The sequence below is a fragment of the Nyctereutes procyonoides genome, unplaced genomic scaffold (genome assembly GCF_905146905.1).
Source record: "Nyctereutes procyonoides isolate TBG_1078 unplaced genomic scaffold, NYPRO_anot_genome, whole genome shotgun sequence".
Classification (NCBI taxonomy): Eukaryota; Metazoa; Chordata; class Mammalia; order Carnivora; family Canidae; genus Nyctereutes; species Nyctereutes procyonoides.
Window position 1 is genome coordinate 16,930,649 of NW_026575020.1, and position 20,693 is coordinate 16,951,341.

At 34.5% G+C, this 20,693-nt stretch overlaps 1 protein-coding gene across 1 annotated transcript in view; it reads left to right on the plus strand.

Moving 5' to 3' along the window:
* Positions 1-7,158, plus strand: part of BRIP1 (BRCA1 interacting helicase 1) — a 184,281-nt gene extending 177,123 nt beyond the window's left edge. The window contains exons 19-20 of the mRNA XM_055325293.1: positions 1,475-1,798; positions 5,464-7,158. Of these exons, the coding sequence (XP_055181268.1) occupies positions 1,475-1,798; positions 5,464-6,311 (1,172 nt within the window). The 3' untranslated portion in view covers positions 6,312-7,158. The remainder of the gene's footprint in view (positions 1-1,474; positions 1,799-5,463) is intronic.
* Positions 7,159-20,693: the final 13,535 nt, after the last annotated feature.

The following is a 20,693-nucleotide window of genomic DNA, read 5'->3' on the forward strand; positions in this document are numbered from 1 at the left end:
ACTTGCTGAGCCAGCTAAGCATCCGTGACAGATTTTAAATGAAGAATTTTTCATTATTTTTGTATGGTTTTTATTTATTTTTTCTGAGATTCATAAAAATTTGAAGTCTTCTTATCGAAACAGTAATAGCACAGCATACAAATTCCTTTTGATTTCTAGTCTTTGTTTAAATTCAGCTTGTAGGGACGCCTGGGTGGCTGAGCAGTTGAGTGTCTGTCTTTGGCTCAGGTCGTGATCCCGGGGTTCCGGGATCGAGTCCCATATCAGGTTCCCTGTGAGGAGCCTGCTTCTCCCTCTGCCTGTGTCTCTGCCTCTTTCTGTGTCTCTCATGAGTAAATAAATAAAATCTTAAAAAAAAAAAATTCAGTTTGTATTAACTATAGAACTCAATTTGATTTGCATTAAATATAGAAAAACTCCATTAAAAAAAAACTAAAAGGGAATGTATTTGAAATGAATGAATTACAACTTGAAACTTGAAGCCCTGTCTTATTTTTCTTCTAACTTAAAATACCATAGTGACTTTTTAAACTACTTCAGAAGATGATGATAGTTTTAGTAATACCAACCAGCAGAGAATATTTATTTTTTAGAAATCCAAATGTCTGATTTTGAATTTCGTTCTGAAATTAAACAAAACACTTATACTTTTATGTGGTTCAAGCTTATACATTACTCACATGTCACAAGTCAAATCCTATCCCTTATAACTTGGTTATTTATATATTAAAAAGGAATTATGTAATAAATATACAAACAGGACATGATTTGTCCCTAATAACAGTGTTATTCTTTTCATTCCCTGGATAGTTTAAGACATTTGGAATTGGGGGAGAAGAGCAACAAAAAAGGAATCTTGAATTTATTTTTGTGAAGGAAGTCAAAGTTAGAAAGTTGGAATGGAAGACTGTTGATTGTTGTTTACAACTTTTAGTTTCCTTAAAATTAAAGAGCAGGCATTATTTGTGGAAAATTATGATGAAATTAAATTTGCCTTATTTCCCCAGTTATCCTAAACTGACAAATAATACATTTCCCCCTCTGCCTCTTCCCTCCCTCCAGTTGATAATCACTGCACATAAAGAAAAATGTTACTGTTACATGAGCAGAGTATACATGTGAAGATGTTTAGGCAGGAAAAATACTGAGAATCATTCTATATACCCTAAATTCATGTGGATTACTTCATTAGAAAAATGATCTAAGTGTTTTCTTAATACATAATATATATTTTTAAGATTTTATTTATTTATTCATAAGAGACACAGAAAGAGGCAGAGGCATAGGCAGAGGGATAAGTAGGCTTCCTGTGTGGAGCCCCCCAATGCTGGACTTGATTGCAGGACCCAGGATCATGACTTGAGTGAGCCAAAGGCAGATGCTCAACCACTGAGCCACCCAGGTGCCCCAAAACATAATATCTTAAGAAACTAAATAACTACAGTTTCTTCCTTGGGTTTACTTTTTTCCTTAGGACTTTCCAAATGGATACGGCAGCAGATTCAGCACCACTTAACCTTTGAAAGTGCACTGGAGTCCTTGTCTGAATTTTCCAGAAAGCACCAAAAGGTCATTAATGTATCCAAAGAGGACAGAAAGTTTACACAAGACAGTGAGTCTATACTTGAAGTGACCTGTTTGAAGGACAATACATTAACTTACTTAGAAGCAGCAAGTCCTCTAACACCAGAAAATCCTAGGAAAGGTGAAGCAAAAATACGTGTCCAAGAACAACAGTGTCTTACAATAACTGAAAGTCCACCTCTACCAAGAGGCATCATCTCCAAAAAGGAAAGAGGTTTGAAAAGTTTTGCCTATTTACATTTGATAGAGAAGTCTTTCATTATATCCAGTGAAATGATATTTATTGTGCTATAGATTAATTTTTTAAAACACGGTTTGAAATAGAAAGTGTTACCATAAAATAATAAAATAATATGGTGTATTGGAATGGGAACAAACTTTTGTCAAGAGACCTAAGCATAGTTTGTAGTTCTCCACTCACAAGGTTTGCCACCACCTAGCTGTGTGACCTGAGCAAGTCATGTAACTTTATTGAGTCTTAATAGAAAAAAGAATCTATACACACCTATCTCTTAGGATGGGCTGTAAAGATCTAATAATATGAATATCATGAATAAATATCACAGCATAGTAAAATATACTGTACAAATGGTAGATATTTTTATAAAAGCTATAATAAAAATTGGTCTATTTATAGATACAAGAGCACTATTCAAGTAAAAAACATGAATTTCTTAGTTTAGGTAAATATGAATCATTTATACTAAATGATAAAAAAATAATTGTAAAAAATAGAGGAGTATCTGGGTGGTTCCGTTGATTAAGCATCTGACTCTGGGTTTGGGCTCAGGTTATGATCTCAGAGTTGTGAGATTGAGCTCCACATAGGGCTCTGCACTCAGCAAGGAGTCTGCTTGAGATTCTCTCCCTCTCCTCCTGCCCCTCCCCCACTGTGTGGGCTCTCTCTCGCTCTCTCAAATAAATAAATAAATAAATAGGTCTTTAAAAAATACACATATATATATATATACACACACACACACACACAAGAATAATCTGTCAGGGATTGACAAACTATGGCTTATGGACCAAATTTGGCCATCTGTTTTCGTAAAGCAAGTCTAATGGAACATAGTCATGTCTATTCAGTTACATATGGTACACAACAGCAGAGTTTAGTCATAGTATGTTTTGTACTGGAACAGCATAATTGAGTACATACGTACCTCAGAGATACTGCGGGTTTGGTTCTAGACCACCACGATAAAGCAAGTATCACAATAAAGCAATTCAAGTGAATTTTTTGGTTTCATAGTACATATAAAAGTTATATTTACATTATACTACAATCTCTTAAGTGTACAATAACAGTATGTCTTTAAAAATAATGTATATACCTTAATTTAAAAATATTTTATTGCTAAAAAATACTAGCCATCTGAGCTTTCAATAAGTCATCATCTTTTTGCTGGTGGAGTGTCATGCCTCAGTTTTGATGGCTACTAACTGATCAGGGTGGTGTTTGCCAAAGGCTGGGGTCATTGCAGCAATTTCTTAAAAAAAAAATACCACATTGAAGTTTGCCACATCAATTTTGGAGTCTGGGACACCTACGTGGCTCCGTAGTTGGACCTCTGCCTTCGGCTCAGGGCATGATCCTGGAGTCCTGGGATGGAGTCCACACTGGGCTCCCTGCATGGAGCCTGCTTCTTCCTCTGCCTGTGTCTCTGCCTCTCTCTGTGTGTCTCTTATGAATAAATAAGTAAAATCTTTAAAACAAAACAAAAAATAAAATTGGAGTCAGTCGTCTCAAACCCTGTTGCTACTTTATTAACTAAGTTTAGGTAATATTCTAAGTTCTTTGTAGTCATTTCAAGAATTTTCACAGCATCTTCACTAGGAGTAGCTTTCATCTCAAGAAACCACTTCCTGAAAAAAAAAAAAGAAAGAAACCACTTCCTGCTCATGTGTAAGAAGCAATTCCTCTTCCATTGAAGTTTTATTACGAGACGGCAGAAATTCAATCACGTTTTCAAGCTTCCCTTCTCATTCTAGTTCTCTTGATATTTCTACCACATCTCCACTGAAGTCTTGAATCCCTCAAAGTCATCCATGAGGGTTGGAATCAGCTCCTTCCAAACTCCTCTTAATATTGATATTTTGACCTCTTCCCATGAATCATGAATATTCTTAATGGCATTTAGCATAGTGAATCCTCTCCAGAAGGTTTTCAACTTTTTTTGCCCAGATTCATCAAAGGAATCCCGATCTATGGCAGCTGTTGCCTTACAAAAATGTATTTCCTTTTTTTTTTTTTTTTAGATTTATTTATTTATTTTAGAGAGAGAGAGAGAGAGAGAACACGAGCAGGAGAAGCAGAGGGAGAATCGCATGCAGACTTCATGCTGAGCACAGAGCTGGATGCAGTGCTTAGTCTCATGACCCTGAGATCATGACCTGAGTTGAAAAAAGTGTCAGACACTTAACTGACTGTGCGACCCAGGTGCCCCCAAAAGTGTATTTCTTAAATAATAAAACCTGAAAGTCAGAATTACTCCTTGTTCTATCTTGGTTTCAACATGTCTTTCTCACTAACTATATCGTTTCTAGCTTTTGATATAAAGTGAGAGATTTGTGACTCTTCCTTTCACTTGGATGCTTAGAGGCCATTGGAGGATTATTAATTGGCCTAATTTTAATATTGTTATATCTCAGAAAATAGGGAGGCCTTAGGAAAGGGGAAAAAATGGAGGAACAGCTGGTAAGTCAAGCAGTCAGAACACAAAAATTTGTCTACCAAGTTCACCATCTTACGTGGCTGTGATTTGTAGTGCTCCAAATAGTTACAGTAGTAACATCAAAGATCACTGATCGCAGATGACCACACAAATATAATAATGAAAAAGGTCGAGATATTACAAGAATTACCAAAATGTGATATAGAGACGTGAAATGAGCAAATGCTTTTTAAAAACTGTTGCCTGTATGCTTGCTTGATGCGAGGTTGCCACAAACTTTGAATTTGTAAAAAACACATTATTTGCAAAGTACAATAAAGAAGGTATGCCAGGGTGGGGGGTGGGGGTGACTGGGTGATGGGCACTGAGGGGGGCACTTGATGGGATGAGCACTGGGTGTTATTCTATATGTTGGCAAATTGAACACCAATAAAAAATAAATTTATAAAAAATTTAAAAAACAGGAAGGTATGCCAGTAATATGACCCAGAAAGCCTAAAATCTTTACTGTCTGGCCAGTTACAGAAAAAGTTTGCCAAACTGTGATCTGTATCATTGGATATCATTTTAATTGTTTTAACTAATATATGACAATTTAATATATGAAGCATTAAATATTTACTTTGTAGTACCTGTTGGGTTGGGGGGTTTTGGGGTTTTTTTTTTGTTTTGTTTTGTTTTTTTGTTTTTTTTTAAGTAAATGTCATAGTGAATTCAAAGCCATTAGACTAGTAATCAGGAAACCTAAGTTCTAGTTTGGGTCTGATTACTAACCAGTTTTATAACTTTAAACAAATAATTTAGTCTTTGTGGTTGCCAGTTTCCTTTAGGGAATTAATCTAGATCAGTTTTTCCCAGTCCTTGGTTAGTGAATTTTTAAGGCAGAGTTTTATAGTGTATTTCCTCCGTTACTCAGCCCTCTTCCTATTCCTTTTACCCCTCCTTTTTTCATTCACTTCTGAGGTCCCTGGTGTGGAATTTGATAGTTTACCAGACAGCATTATAACTTGGGCTCAGAATCACTGGAGATCTAAGATTCCTTTCAGAGTTCACATTTTGTTCTCTATATTCTAATATGGAAGTCCTGCTGCTATTGGTTGTAGACTTTAAATTAGGATACTATACAGTTATTTCAGTATTTTTAACAAAAATTACTATATTAGAAGCAGAAAATTAACACTTTTAAATTTTGTATTCGTAGATGATCCTGTATTATCAGAAGAGTTTGCCCAGTCAGTCAAAGCAGAAAAAAATGTGATTTCCAGATCCACAAGCCCAATCTTCAACAAACAAACAACGCCAGTTAGCTGGTCTAACTTTAATTCTTTGGGACATTATTTTACTGGTGAAATTCTGACTGCAGGACCTAAGTTCAGGTCACCAGAGGACTGTGCCTCTAGCATTTCCACTTTAGAAACAGAAGAGGGTTATAAAACAGTTTTGCCACTCACTGATAAATGTGAATCCTCATCTCTGATGTTAAATGCATCATGCTCTCAATCAGAAGTCATTTCATCAATAAAGATTGATTCTACTCTTCTTAAAAGAAATTATTCCAAACAACTATTTTGCTGTGAAGAAGCCGTGGATCCAGACATTGAATTGTCTCTAGTTGGTGAAGAAGCTAAATTTTCCACTTCACATAGAGCTTCTGAAACAGAAGCAGCGGATGAATCTATCTATTTTTCACCTGAGCTTTATGATCCTGTAGATACAAATGAAGAAAAGAATGAACTAGTTGAAAGTGATAGGGACAATAGATTTGTTGATCATTCAAATTGTATTTTAGTTGAAGATCTTTTTGAAATTAGAACTAGTAAGGGAGTGGATTCAGTCCAAGAAATGAAAGCTGAGGATTGCACAGTCACAACGTTGAATAGACTCATGCATATTAAAGAAAGTAAAATTGATAACATTGATAGTAATATGAAAAAAACTCGTATAAATGAATTGGAACTAGGAAAAACTTGTGAAACAGATATAAAGAGCTTTAATCAGTTGCCTTCCAAAAATAAAGGTGTGTTCCTGGTGTTAGATAGTAATACTTAACTATAATACTATAAAAATATGTTGTCATGCTTGTATTAAACTCTATTTTAAATGACAACTCCTTCATTGGATAAATGGTATAGTTTTTTTATTTTAAAAATATTTTTCACTTTAATTCTTTGGTATTAGAGGTTTTTAAGTCTTATTTTATGTTTAGAATGTAAGTTTTGTTGTTTTTGAGTTTTGAGAGTGATCCATACAAAATATTTTCTTCTAACAAATTTTCTTTACCTATGTACTTATTCTGAAAGATACATAGTTTCCTGAAGCACTTTAAATTTCACATAAATATTTGTATTTTATAGTCCTATTCATCCATTTGTTTTCATACTAATATATAAAAAATGAATAGCAGTCTAATCCAGTCATACCTCAGTCATGTTTTATATATTCACCTCAAATCATTTTATTATTTTAGAAATCAAAGTTTTCTTTTAAAAGCTTATTCCTGTATTAAACTGCCTATTTAGAAGTAATTAAGAATGAAGAAGAAAACTATGTATTTTTAACTGATATTGCTTTACATATTTTTCTGTTTTTGATAAACCAAAATCAAGCACATTTAAAGCAAATTATGTAGTTACAAAATGCCAAATGAATGACTCCAGATTTGCAGTTCTAATTATTTAGCTTCATTGTGGAAAAAGGTGACATGTTCTAGCATGAAAGCTATAACTATGAAATTGTTAGGATAGAAAACTTCATATGTAAATTTTATAAGTAAACCCAAACATGTAACTGCAACTGAAAAATGTTCTCTTATGCTCACTAATTTTCTGTAAATTTTGACTCTGTTTACGTGTTTGTGAATGAAGCTATATTTCTGATCAACAATGGTTATAAAAGATGCCCTTCTCTGTTATTATTTCTTTAAAATTACATTCACTCATGTTTTTCTAAGAAACATCTGTTATTTGATGGACTTTTAGGCTTTGTGTGGATGATTCGAATTGAAATTTTGTGAGTTGTCAAGTTTGGATATGTTTTATTTTTTCAACTCAAAATTCCCAGCAATCCAGTATTTTATATAGTCATTTGGATAAATGAATTATTATATTGTATATATTTGCTTTTATTTTGAAAGTGTTTAGATTGACTACAGCTTTTTTCTATAGCATTGGATATTAGAACTGTGACAATAGTTCAAAGAAATTTAAATTGATAACTTACCAGTTAAAGAGTTATCTATAGATTAGGATGTATTGGATCCCTAGTATTATATATTTTTCTTACTTGATCAGTGAGTAATAAGTTACAAACACTAGAATAGAAGATAAATTAAGCACAGTATTTTTTAGTCATTCCTTGGTGTATCACCCAACTTAATCTCAAGTTTATTCACTCTAAAATCTAATTGTCTCTGAAGCTAAAAATTTCCATTAACTAAGAATGCATGTAGAAATGCAACACTAGCATTTAGTGATTCCAAAAGGTATTTCAGAAATTTTGTGCAATGACCTCACTATTGAAACAGGTATAGGGTCCCCTCAGATAACAACTTTGACCAGGATAATATTGCAAGAATTAAAGTACCAGCCTTTATGGGGCACCTGGATGGCTCAGTCAGTTAAACATCCAACTCTTGATTTCAGGGTCATGGTATCAAGCCCCATGTTGGGCTCAGCATGAAGTCTGCTTGTCTCTCTGCTTCTCTCTCTGCCCATGTACTCTCTCTCTCCCTAAAATAAATAAAATCTTTAAAATTAAAGAAAATATTAAAGTACCAACCTTGGGGCACCTGGATGAGTCAGTCAGATAAGTGTCTGACTGATTTTGGCTCAGGTCATGATCTCAGCATGGAGAGATCCAGCCCGATGTGGGCCTCTGTGCTCAGCAGGAAGTCTTCTTGGGATTCTCTCCCTTTACCCTCTCCCCTCTAAAATAAATATTAAAAAAAAAAAAAAGCACCAGCCTTTAAAACGGAGTAGGAGGTAGGACATTTTAATTAGTAATAATGTACTTTTAAAAGATGTCTCGGAGACTAAGTTAAAACATGTGGAAACATTTAAAGATTTTTATTTATTTGAGAGAAAGTGTGAGCGGGGGGGGGGCAGGGCATAGGGCGAGAGCAAGAGATCCTCAAGCAGACTCTGCACTGTGCATGGAGCCCAATCCAGAACTCCTTTCCATGACCCAAGCTGAAATCAAGAGTTGGCCACCCAATCAACTCAGGCACCCTAAAATACGTGAAATTGAGTATTTGGCACATGGCAAACCCTCAAATATTAGCTAGTAAATCAGTCATATCTGAAGTAAACCCTTGCTTTATGTGAAGAGTTCTCTGATGATGGAAATGATAGATGATAGATAGATAGATAGATAGATAGATAGATAGATAGATAGATAGATGATAGATAAACTGACAAGAACTCTTATATAATAGTTAGGAAAAATTATTTGGCTAGTTTATTTGTTAAGGCTTTGGAGATATATAAGCTAGAAATTGTTTATCAGGTTATTTGCCTTACCCATTCAATGGATATGAAATAATTATACTGAATTTATTTAGGAGCTGAAAGTATATAAAACATACTGACCAGGAACCAGGAAAACTTCAGTTGGAGAAGGGACTTTATTAATGGAAGAAAAGTACAACGTAAAGAGTAGATGTTTCATGTTCTGACTTTTGAAATTTAGATAAATCATTTAAAACTTTTTATAATTGTATTGGAAACTAATGACAGTTCTTACTATGCTGCTACTATGCACTTAATTATTACATGGCTTTTAATTTGCTACTGTAAGTTCACATAAGGCTTTGTTTTGATTCTTATGATCTTTGTATTCATTAATTTTTAAAGTCTTTTCCATATTTTTTGCAGTGACTGTCATATTTTTCCAAAGTAAAATACATTCAAAATATTTCTTTAGGATTGCTTATAAGATTTCATGAAATCAAAGTGCCTGTTGTAAAATCATTTGAAAGACTAGTTACTGTGTTATTTAATGGCATTTTTTTGTGTTTGATTACTGCACAATTATTCTTGCTCATACATCAGATTTATCAGTGAGCTACACATTTTATTTTAAACTTTATGAATTTTTGGTAGTTTCCTATCTATACCAGAGACAATTGCAGTCAATCTTTTATAAATAGAAAGGCAGTATTAATACTGGACTTTTTCATAATAAAAAATAAATTTAAGACTGCATCAGACAATGAATATCTTAAGCTAAAACCATAACATGAAGTATATGTGCAGCTATTAAATGTACAATAAAGAACATCACTTCAGGAAATGGAAATTTATACAGATCACCTAGGCTTATGATTCTCTAGGCTTAAACGATTTTCATGTCTACCCCAAAAAAGAATTTTGTTTCTTAAGGTTTCATTTGATAGAACATTAGCTGCCCAGCTTCCTGTACTCTACAATGGAGCCTTGTTATAATATCCATGGGATCTGAGCCAGTGGATCACCTTATTGGTGAAACCACCTTATAATGAAGTGCTTTCAGTAACTAAACTCTTGGACAAGGTCCAAAACAACCCATCTTATACCAAATTCCACTCTGTAATAAACAAGCTTCAATGTATTGAAAGAAAAATAAAAGCTGCATGAAATTTAACTATTCCTAGAAATTAACCTTTGAAAACCTAATGGTAAATACTGATTTAAAAGAACATTTTTTAACAAGGCATACTCAGATAGTTACTCTAGTGCTTTTTTAATAATAAATTTGAATTTTTTTATCTTGGTCTTCCTTTTTCAAGCAATTTATATGATTTTGGTGCTCTTACGGTTTTCTTCCAAATTTTGTCATTTTACATAAAATTATTTTACATCAATATTTATTAAATTCAATATTAAAATGTTTCATTTGAAGGCACTGGGATGACTCGGTTAAGTGTCTGCCTTCACCTCAAGTCATGATCCAAGGGTCCTGCGATCGAATCCCTCACTGGGCTCCCTGCTCAATGGGGAGTCTGTTTCTCCCTCTACTCTTCCACCCTGCTTGTGATCTCTCTCTGTCTCTCTCTCTAAGGAAAACCTTAAATAAATACATAAATAAGTAAAATATTTCATTTGGTTCTTTGCTGTTACAAAGTACTAAATTGTACAATTGGCATGTCATTTATCTAAATCTGTTAGATGCTGTCATCTTTTAAATACAGTTCATATATAGTTAAAAGATTTAAAGATTGGGATCCCTGGGTGGCGCAGCGGTTTAGCGCCTGCCTTTGGCCCAGGGCGCGATCCTGGAGACCCGGGATCGAATCCCACGTCAGGCTCCCGGTGCATGGAGCCTGCTTCTCCCTCTGCCTGTGTCTCTGCCTCTCTCTCACTGTGTGCCTATCATAAATAAATAAAAATTTAAAAAAAAAAGATTTAAAGATTAAACACTGATTGTTATTTTGAATCAAATACAGCCTTGATATATTTTCTTTTTTACAAACTAGTCTTATGAAATTTATATTTAAATACTAACATTCTTCCAAACATTGATATCTTTTATCTCTTGTAAAAGGATAACCTGCCTTGCCAGTTAGGCCTTTCCTGTATTGTGTGTGGGGCTGAATTATACCAAAAGCAAGAGGTAGAAAATATAAAAAATTCTTTGTGCCATCCTTACTATAGGCCTACCTAAAATTATAATAAAGTAGATTGATGTAGTAATATTTCCATACTTCAGCATTTAAAGTTGATTACAAAATACATAAAGTTTTTTACCATTAAACTTGGAAACATGTTCCAATTCTACCTGCTGACTTACTTTGGGCAAGTTAAGTACTCTGAATTTCTGTATTTTTCATCTTAAAATTGAGATAAATAATAATTTCATAAGAAACATAACATGAATAGCAAGTGCAGTAGAGTGCATAAAAGTTTTTTGTTTTGTTTTGTTTTTGTTTTTTAATCAGACAAGGAGAAAGAACAATTTGGAAGTCAAAGGAATAAATTTGAGTTTTGGCCCTGTTATTTACAGAGTGGCCTTTGTTGAGCTTAAACTATATCTTCTGAGGGAAAACAGTGAGCAATATCTACCCAAGAAAATTATGAGGATTATGTAATATGTGAAAGTGCTTTATAAATTCTGAAGCAAATATTAGTTGGTAGGAAATTCAAATAATACAGTTTAATAGTCATCTCAGTATTAGTCAAAGGACTAATAAACTTGTTAGAATTTGGTCCATATACTCAAAAGCACTTTGAGCTAATTTCAGAAAAAAAATCAATGTAGTTATTCTTTTACTAGCAAGAATAACTATAACATCATGAAAATAACATCATGAAATTTTCCCATTTTTTACATTTCATTTTTATATCTTAAAATGTGTGTACATTGCACATTGCAAACAAAAATGTTATCAAAGGAACACCAAAATCTGTAAATCCCACTGAGAACATTCTACATAAGATCCCATAGAGAAGGGAATTTTTTTCTTTTTTAAGTCTATGTTATTCACTGCTCTACTCCCAGCATTAAATTTCTGATTAAATGTATAGAGCATTCTATTAATAATGTATTTATTTCTCTCAGGATTTTGTCATATGCTACTTAACTCTCATAAATGCCTGTTTCTTTTGACCAATTTCTAGACTGTAGTGACCTTTCTCTTTCTAAATATTTTATTCGGGGATCCCTGGGTGGCTCAGCGGTTTAGCACCACCTTCGGCCCAGGGTGTGATCCTGGAGGCGTGGGATCGAGTCCCATACCAGGCTCCCTGCATGGAGCCTGCTTCTTCCTCTGCCTGTATCTCTGCCTCTCTGTGTGTGTGTGTCTCTCATGAATAAATAAATAAAATCTTTTTAAAAAATAAATATTTTATTCTTTTTTTTAAGACTATTCATGAAAAACAGAGAGAGGCAGAGACATAAGCAGAGGGAAAAGCTGGCTCCCCACAAGGAGCCTTATTCGGGACTTGATCCCAGGACCCTGGAATGATGCCCAGAGCCACCCAGGTACCCCTATTCTTCTTCTTTTTTTTTTTTTAAGGTATTTATTTATTTATTTATTTATTTATTTATTTATTTATTCATGAGAGACACACAGAGAGAGGCAGACACAGGCAGAGGGAGAAGCAGGCTCCGTGCAGGGAGCCTGACATGGGACTTGATCCCTTGTCTCCAGGATCACGCCCCCAGGCGGAAAGCAGCGCTAAACCGCGGGGTCACCGGGGCTGCCCGTGAAATAACATTCTAGAGGATATTTAGGACACACTATTTTTCTTGACAACCCCATCTTTAGATATCTTAGCCTCTCTACTCAGGATTATTGAGTGTGGACTTACCTAAAGGAAAGAAAGCAAGAACATAGCAAGTAAATCTTCTGTAGTACTTTTGGTGTATATAACATGTAGTCTATCATGGAGCTTTCACAACCATTAGCTCATTTGGTTCTCAAAATAGCCTGCCGAAGTCAGCAACACATTTAAAAAATGAGGAAAATGAAACAGTGAGACCACAAAGTCATGATATTCTTTTTACTGCTTTGTTGCAGTTCTGTACTTTCATGTTGATTTTGGTACTCCTTTATTTCCAAAAAACTATGAAAAGCAGAACCTTAGAATTCTGAAAGCGGTCTTCATTATCTTTTTTTCCCAAAGGAGTACTTTCCAGAATCTTCTCAACATTTCTATAATATTAAACAAAGATACATTAATATTCATTAAAGAGTATAAGCTCTTTGAGGGCAGAAAGTATACCAGACCATACCAGTATCCTAGACCATAGTATACTACTTGACACATAGTAGATGATTAGTAAATATTTTTTGATGAGAAGAAGGAATCTTTTCAAAACCACCCCAAAATCTTAACATCGCCTTAAGTAACATAGCTAACTAGTGACACTAGAGTCAGAACTTGTATACAGGTGTCATAAATTCTAATTCTAGATTCATAACATTTTACCAACTTACCTTATACCAAAGCCTCAGTTTCTTGACTTCTATTCTTAATCTGATTTCACTTCCATTTCATCCACCCATTTTCATTGACTATACACTAAAACTTACTTGTGTAACCTTGAATAAATATCCTTCTCTCTGATTACCTCTCTGATCTTCTGTCCTCCAGCTTTTACTCCACTTCTTGTATACCTACTCCCTTAGTTTTCTCCCAGTTTATCAACTCCAGGCCTAGCTTCCTTCCTTCCAAGTGTGGACTTGATAGTCAGTCACTGGAACTAGTCTCTTGCTGGTGTCCTGAACTCCCATCCACCTTTCTCATTCTACTATCTCAGTCTTGCAAAATCACAATCCTAGTTTAATGTCACGGTCTGTTTTTGCTATGCATACATCTGGGAAGTTGAGTACTACTGAAAAATTTTGTAAAGTAGTGTGGATTGGTGCCACTACAGTATTATGACTTGTCTTTTTTTTTTTTTAAGATTTTATTTATTTATTCTTGAGAGACACAGAGAGAGGCAGAAACATAGGCAGAGGGAGAAGCAGGCTCCCCACAGGGAGCTGGATGTGGGACTCGATCCTGGGATTCCAGGATCACACCCTGGGTGGAAGGCAGGTGCTCAACCACTGGCGCCCCTGGCTTCAGTCTTAATTGTATTCTCAATACCGCTTTCCAGCTTATATATTTTTCCCTGACTTGTTTTCCATCTCTCCATTCACCCAGCAGCAACTGGACTAAATTTACATGTTACTTCTCAGCCCAGCACCCTTCCCAGTTGATATGCTTCCTCTGGATAATCTTATCCTCTCTTGAACCATATGCTAATGATTCCTGCTCAATATCTTGGGTGCCCCGTAGTATCTCAAATTCAATTTGTACAATTCTCTCCTGAAACCTGAAACCTGCTCTGCCTGTTTCAGCTGATGGCACCATCATTCATCTAGTTCTCCAAATCTTAAAGTATCAAGTCCTCTAAGTTTTAGAGTTGAGCAATATTGTTCAACTTTCCATCTTTACTGTGATTGCATTAAGACCTTTTTTCTAACCTTCTGTAATAGTTCTTTAAAAAAAAAGATTTTATTTATTTATTCACGACAGACAGAGAGAGAGAGAGGCAGGGACACAGGCAGAGGGAGAAGCAGGCTCCACACCGGGAGCCCCACGTGGGACTCAATCCCGGGACTCCAGGACCGCGCCCCTGGCTAAAGGCAGGTGCCAAACCACTGAGCCACCCAGGGATCCCCCCACTGTAATAGTTCTTAACTAGTCACTTTGCCACCAGTCTTACTCTAATTCCACTTTCCATTTTGTTGTCATTTAACCAATCAAAAAATGAATCTGACCATTTACTCACTTGTTTAAAACCCTTCTATGTACAAGACCAAGTTAAAACTCCACATGAAAACATAACCTGGCCTTTGTGATCTGATCTTTGCCAATGTTTCCAGCCTCAACTCTTGTCACCCTTTGCTGACATTATATATTTAAGAATAGTTTTAAAAATTATTTAAAAACTGCTGTTCAGATCCATTGCCTTTGCTAATGCTCTTTCACTTGGGCAGAGTTCTCTCCCTCTTCTTTACCTGGCAAACTCCTACTCATCCTGAGATATTCAACTGAAGCATATTCCTCTGAAAACATTGAGTCCTCCCAACTGCATTAAGTAAACCTCATCCCACTGCCCCTGCTCGGTGTCTTACTTCAACATAGTATTTTCAACACTGTGTTGTTTTTGTTTCTGTCTCCGTATCAGACTATATATGCTTATACAACGTAAGATCTTGTCTTCATAATTCTTGCATCTGGCATGTGCTTTAAAACCACCCTATTGTGGCACTGTTCAGTTCCACAAGCTAAATTGAATCGTGCTATTTTAAGACAGGCTACTTTTATTTAGGCGCTGCTTTGATTTGTTTATTATATTGTTTATTACTGTTTTAATAGTTTAGAGTGGACCAGAACTTTAGAAATCATATACTTCCCTTCCATTAAATGTGAGGTAACTGAAGCCAAAGAGATTTAGTACCTAGACCAAGGTTGTTGATAACAACATACCACACTGTTTGTTTTTAATATAGTGTAGTACAAATTAACTAAATGATTTGGCCTCTTAAGGCATTCTTAGAGAAAGTTACATTGGATAAACAAAAAACTAACAAATTAAGATACTAATTAAGAAGCCACTCAATCACATTTTTTGTGACTGCCTATAAATATAGAGTTTATTATGAGAAATATGTTGATAATAGATTTTAATTGTTAGTGCGATAAGCCTTTTCTAAATTTTTTTCACCTTATTTTATTCCTAGGAATTTTTTAAAAACCTTTTTCCAAGAATACTGTGCTGATAAAAATCCAAAGGATCCTCCTGAATATTAAATTGCACATACAGTGCCTGGGTGTCTTAATCTGTTGAGTGTCTGACACTTGGTTTCAACTCTGGTGGTGATCTCAGGGTCATGGAATCAATCCCACATCAGGCTCTGCACTTGGTGGGGAGTCTACTTGGGAGGTTCTCTCCCTCTGCCCCTCCCCCCACTCTCTCTCTCTTTCTCTCCCTAAAATAAAATAAATCTTTAGAAAAATTGCACAAAATCCCTTTGCCATTGCTTAACTGATAATATAGATCAGAAGAAAATCTGTCTCTGGTGATAGTGCTGCCCTTAATCATTTAAAAGCCACAGTAATGATTTATTAGACTTCAAGGAAGAATGAAGGTAAACTTACTTATTTGCTACATTGCTTCCTTGCCACTTTCTAAAGCCTTCAAATGTAAATAAGATGGCTTTTTCATTTTCACGTAAATTCTGAAATGAAAAGCAATTTTTAAACTGCTTTTTAAAATATAGTCCACTGTCTTAAGAATTGCAAAAAAGAAAAAAATAAAACAATCTTAAACTCTGTTCAAAACATAGCAAGTAAGAAATGTCACATTGGGGCAATTAGGTATTTCTCTATTTGTGTCGGATAACGAATTTTAAAAAACCACACAAATATTCCCGATGTATACATAATCCAGATCTCATGCTTTGGCAGGTTTGACCTGGGGAAAGGATGGGCAGTAATTTATGGAAGCAACCTACAGGATAAAAGGGACTGGTTTTCACCAGTTGTTTCTAAAAAACAATGGGATTGGTGCTCATATACAAACAAGTGACCCATAAGCTTTTTTGCATAAGTATGTCTCAGGTTGCCTCCTAGCCTTTTTCAATTTCCTAACCATTTTCAATGCTGCTCATCATGTTCATTTTTATTCTAATATGCGTTTCTAATGTTGTATAGAAGGGACTAGGTCATACTTTATGATTTACTTCAGGCCCTGCACTCACCCAGAAATAATCCTAACCTCCACTTTTCCTAGAAACAGTATGGCCAAGGAGAAGCAGATAAATTGTATTCCAAAATGCTTAGTTAAATAATCAAGCATCCATTATTTACCCATTTTCAACATTTAAACTCTTTTCTACCCATTTAAAATCTGAGGATAACAAGTTCTATGATAATATTCATTCATTCAATCCTTAAGTATAAGAGACACAACTATACTTTGGGATTTTCCCTGCTGCTACTCCCTCAAAGGTGGACCATTTATGACAAGTCTGAATGTTTACTTTGGTTACAAATGTCTGCAGAAACATATGGTCAGATCATATGGTTCTAATAATGTTCCCTTTAGTACTTTGCAGCTTTGACCAATTTCAATATTTTTTCTGGAATTGGAAATTCTTTCTTGTGGGAATGTACTCATTTATCAAAAAATGAATATGTGGTTGTTAAGAACTTTTTGGCTTAGTGAAATATAAAAGACTGTAAGAAGTTTTTGGAGAACTACAACTTTGCATAGATTCATAGTCTTATTACAAAAATTCTTCCAATTTCAACTGTGTACCCTTGAGCTTGAAGTAAAATGCTATGTTGTTTTTTGTTTGTTTGTTTTGTATTTTGAACTACATCATCCAATGTTTTCTCATTCTGAGTTGCCACTACTCTTTGCAGTGACTTCCAGGCACAAATGTAATTCAATCTCAAAAGAGATTGGGGGAATAGAGTAAAGGAGATTCTCTCTTGGTCTATTTTCTCCTCTCTGCCGTAACTGAAAACTATTATTGTATAGTATCATTAATTCCTACAGAAGGTTGTGAGTGTTCATTCATCACCCGGAGGAGCTCTTCCTTCCTCTATGAAAACTTGGAGTTTTATCCACTTTATACAAAAGGCAGCCTAACATAAAAAAGATTGCTGATTTGAGATTTGCTTGGTGGATTGTTCAACTAAAGAATATGGAGAAACTTTTTGTTCTGAAACCAGATGTGTAGCAGTCACCTATTACCATTATTATGAATATACCGTAAAAGGAATATTACTCCCATAGATGTATTACAATGTGAAGGAAGCTTGAGCAAAATTATTTTGCTATTTCTAATTACTGAAGAAATATTTGCATTTTTTAAATTTTTCTCTTAAAATAGCCTTCTCTTAGACTATAAATCTTACATGTAATTTCTCGCATAGCCTCTGTTATGGGAAAAATTACATTCTCATATATTGATATGGTAATCAAATTTCTGTTTTAAAACTAACTGGTTTGAAAATTTTGAAAGGTACTGTCTCATATTTAATGTAGACAGATTTTTTTATTGTAGGATATGGAAATTTGTTAATATTCTCAATTATAAATAATGAGAAAACAAAGAAATATATTTTTCTCTTGAGAACAATTTTGGTTCTTAGAAAGGCACTAAGCCTAATGGACTGGAGCATGAGTTTGGGGTTAGGACATTTTATTTATTTATGTTTTAGAGAAAGAGTGGGGGTGGGCTGAGAGAGAATCTCAAGCAGGATCCATGCCCAGCATGGAGCCCAAAGCCCAATGCAGGACTCCATCTCACAACCCTGAGATCTTGACCCAAGCTGAAGTCAAGAGTCAGCCCAACCCACTAAGCCACCCAGGCATGCCAGGGTTAGCACATTTTAAATCCCAGCCTATTGCTTTCTAACTTTTACTCATATTCTCTGAAACTCAATTTTCTCATCCATAATGTGAGAACAATAATACTGCATAGAGATGCTACGATGCTATGAGAGTAAACTGAATGAATTTACATAATAGGCAATAGTAAATGTAAGCTAATACTCTTTTTAAACTTATTTTTGTAATCTGTGTTAAACTAAAGATTGCGAAAGTTAAGATTTTACTTTTTCCTTTAAATACGTTAAACTAATAGTTTTCAAAATCTTTATCCAGTCTTAACATCCACTCTACCTTCTATTAGACCTTTATAAGTGAGTGAAATTGAAATGTTGAATCTGGTCATACAGGGTTTTTGAAAGGTCTTTTTAAATTTTTTGTGGGCATGGAGACAGGTTTATCTTTAAATGCCATCTGGAATATGAAAGAATGTTCTTTAGCCAACTACTTACAGTTTAGGAATTGTGTAACCAGTCTCTATTCCTATGTTCTTTAATCGGTGCTGAAAAAAGTGATCCTGAAAACATTGCTGAATCACGGCTGTTTTTATAGATTTGTTCTTGAAATTTAATACGGAGCTGCTTGCTCATAACGATAGTTCATATATCTTCATCATAACATAAGTATTGCTATGTGCAGATAAATATAATTAATAAGGCCCACTCACCATTTTAATAAAAAACAAATATAAAATATGATATACTACCAAAGATGAACTATTCCTAGATTATGCTTTAGTAAATTTGTCATTGAACCTTAAATATCAAAGCCAAAACTAAAAAGCCATTTAGTATGGCAGCATAGAAAAATTAGACACATTATGCTTCCACATTGCAGTGAAATTACACTTTAAAAACTTGCATTGTTAAAGTAATTCTATTTTATCTCTTTGTGTGTTTTTTAATCTGCTCACTTAAGCCTAATCAGGATTAAATATACATTAGAGACAAAGACATGACCCAAAGATTAGCCTTGTAAAATAAGGATCGGATTTCCAACTCAATGTAAACTGCTAGTGTACATCCCTAAATCAAGCAGATTCAAAGTCATAATAGTAATGTAAACAATTTGGTTATAAATACAGTTTTATCAAAGGATAGAAGTACTTTCAGCAGATATGTTCTATGAATAAGACTAGGTATGTTCTCAAAGAACTATGAATTACATTACTTTAAAAAACATCAAATCCCAGGCAACTAAATGTAGTAAGATTTTTTTAAAATGTTTTCTTAGCGTCTGCAATGAGACCAGTTGGATATCAAATTCTTCTCTCCCTCTTTATTAGCTCCATGACCTAGAGCAAATTATTTAACTTTTCTTTTACTTTTGTGCAAAACTAGGGAAATAATAATACTACTTAAGCAATAGAGTTGTTATAAGGATTAAATGAGTTAATTCCTATAAACCACTTAGAATAGTGCCTAGCATGATGCAAGAGCTCATACAACAATCATAATTATATTGATGCTATATTATTATTATTTATATTACTTTAAAAGTCGTTAGTCATCAAAAAGTACAAAATCACTCAATATCCCAACATTGAATAACATAATTAGAGGTTAGAATATTTATCCATTTTTGTGTTTAAATTGTCTGATGATGGTTACGCATATGAACAATTTAAACTATAATATTCTGTTTTAGCATTATGAAATAGTATCATAGTCCCTTAGCAACAAGAAATGCTCTACTGCTGTGGATTTTATAAGGTGAGTTTCAATACACATTCAGAGGAAATGCCATTTATAAGCATACAGTTAATTGAATGCTCACAGGAAGAGCATAGTTAAGTACTATTCCTTTGTGGGCTGGTGAATTATGCCTTACAATTAATACTTCTCTGTGGGAAAAAAATAGAGCTTGTCTTTCTTCCAAGGAAGGTAAAATTGGCAGTATGGGAACATTGAAAAGTTCTGGCAGGGTTATGTATTTTATTTTTGAAAATTTACTCTTCCCAATTGGAAATGTAATAAAGATTTTGCAGCAAGATTCTGTTCCATTGTCTTGCTTGATAAGAAATTTAGACAGGACAGTAAGCATAACCTTCTTTTGGTTAGGGCCACTGGGAATTAACTTGCAATATGACTTTCTCTTTTTTGGTTATGTCCATATCATATCCATTCACAATACACTCTTGTGTTAGGGAGTTAGGAAATTTTATCACTTGTTATATATGTTAACTGAACATCACCATTACCTGTGTTACTGAGAGAAAATTTGCTTTTTATTCTCTTGTTTGATTTTACCTAATAAGAGCACCCTAGATATTTTTTTTACTTGTTTAATATACTAATTTTTTAAATAATTCTTTTTAAATAAATATTTTTTTAATTTTTTTTTATTTATTTATGATAGTCACAGAGAGAGAAAGAGAGAGAGGCAGAGACATAGGCAGAGGGAGAAGCAGGCTCCATGCACCGGGAGCCCGATGTGGGATTCGATCCCGGGTCTCCAGGATCACGCCCTGGGCCAAAGGCAGGCGCCAAACCGCTGCGCCACCCAGGGATCCCTTTTTAAATAAATATTGAAGGTATTTGGGGATCTAAAATCTGAAAT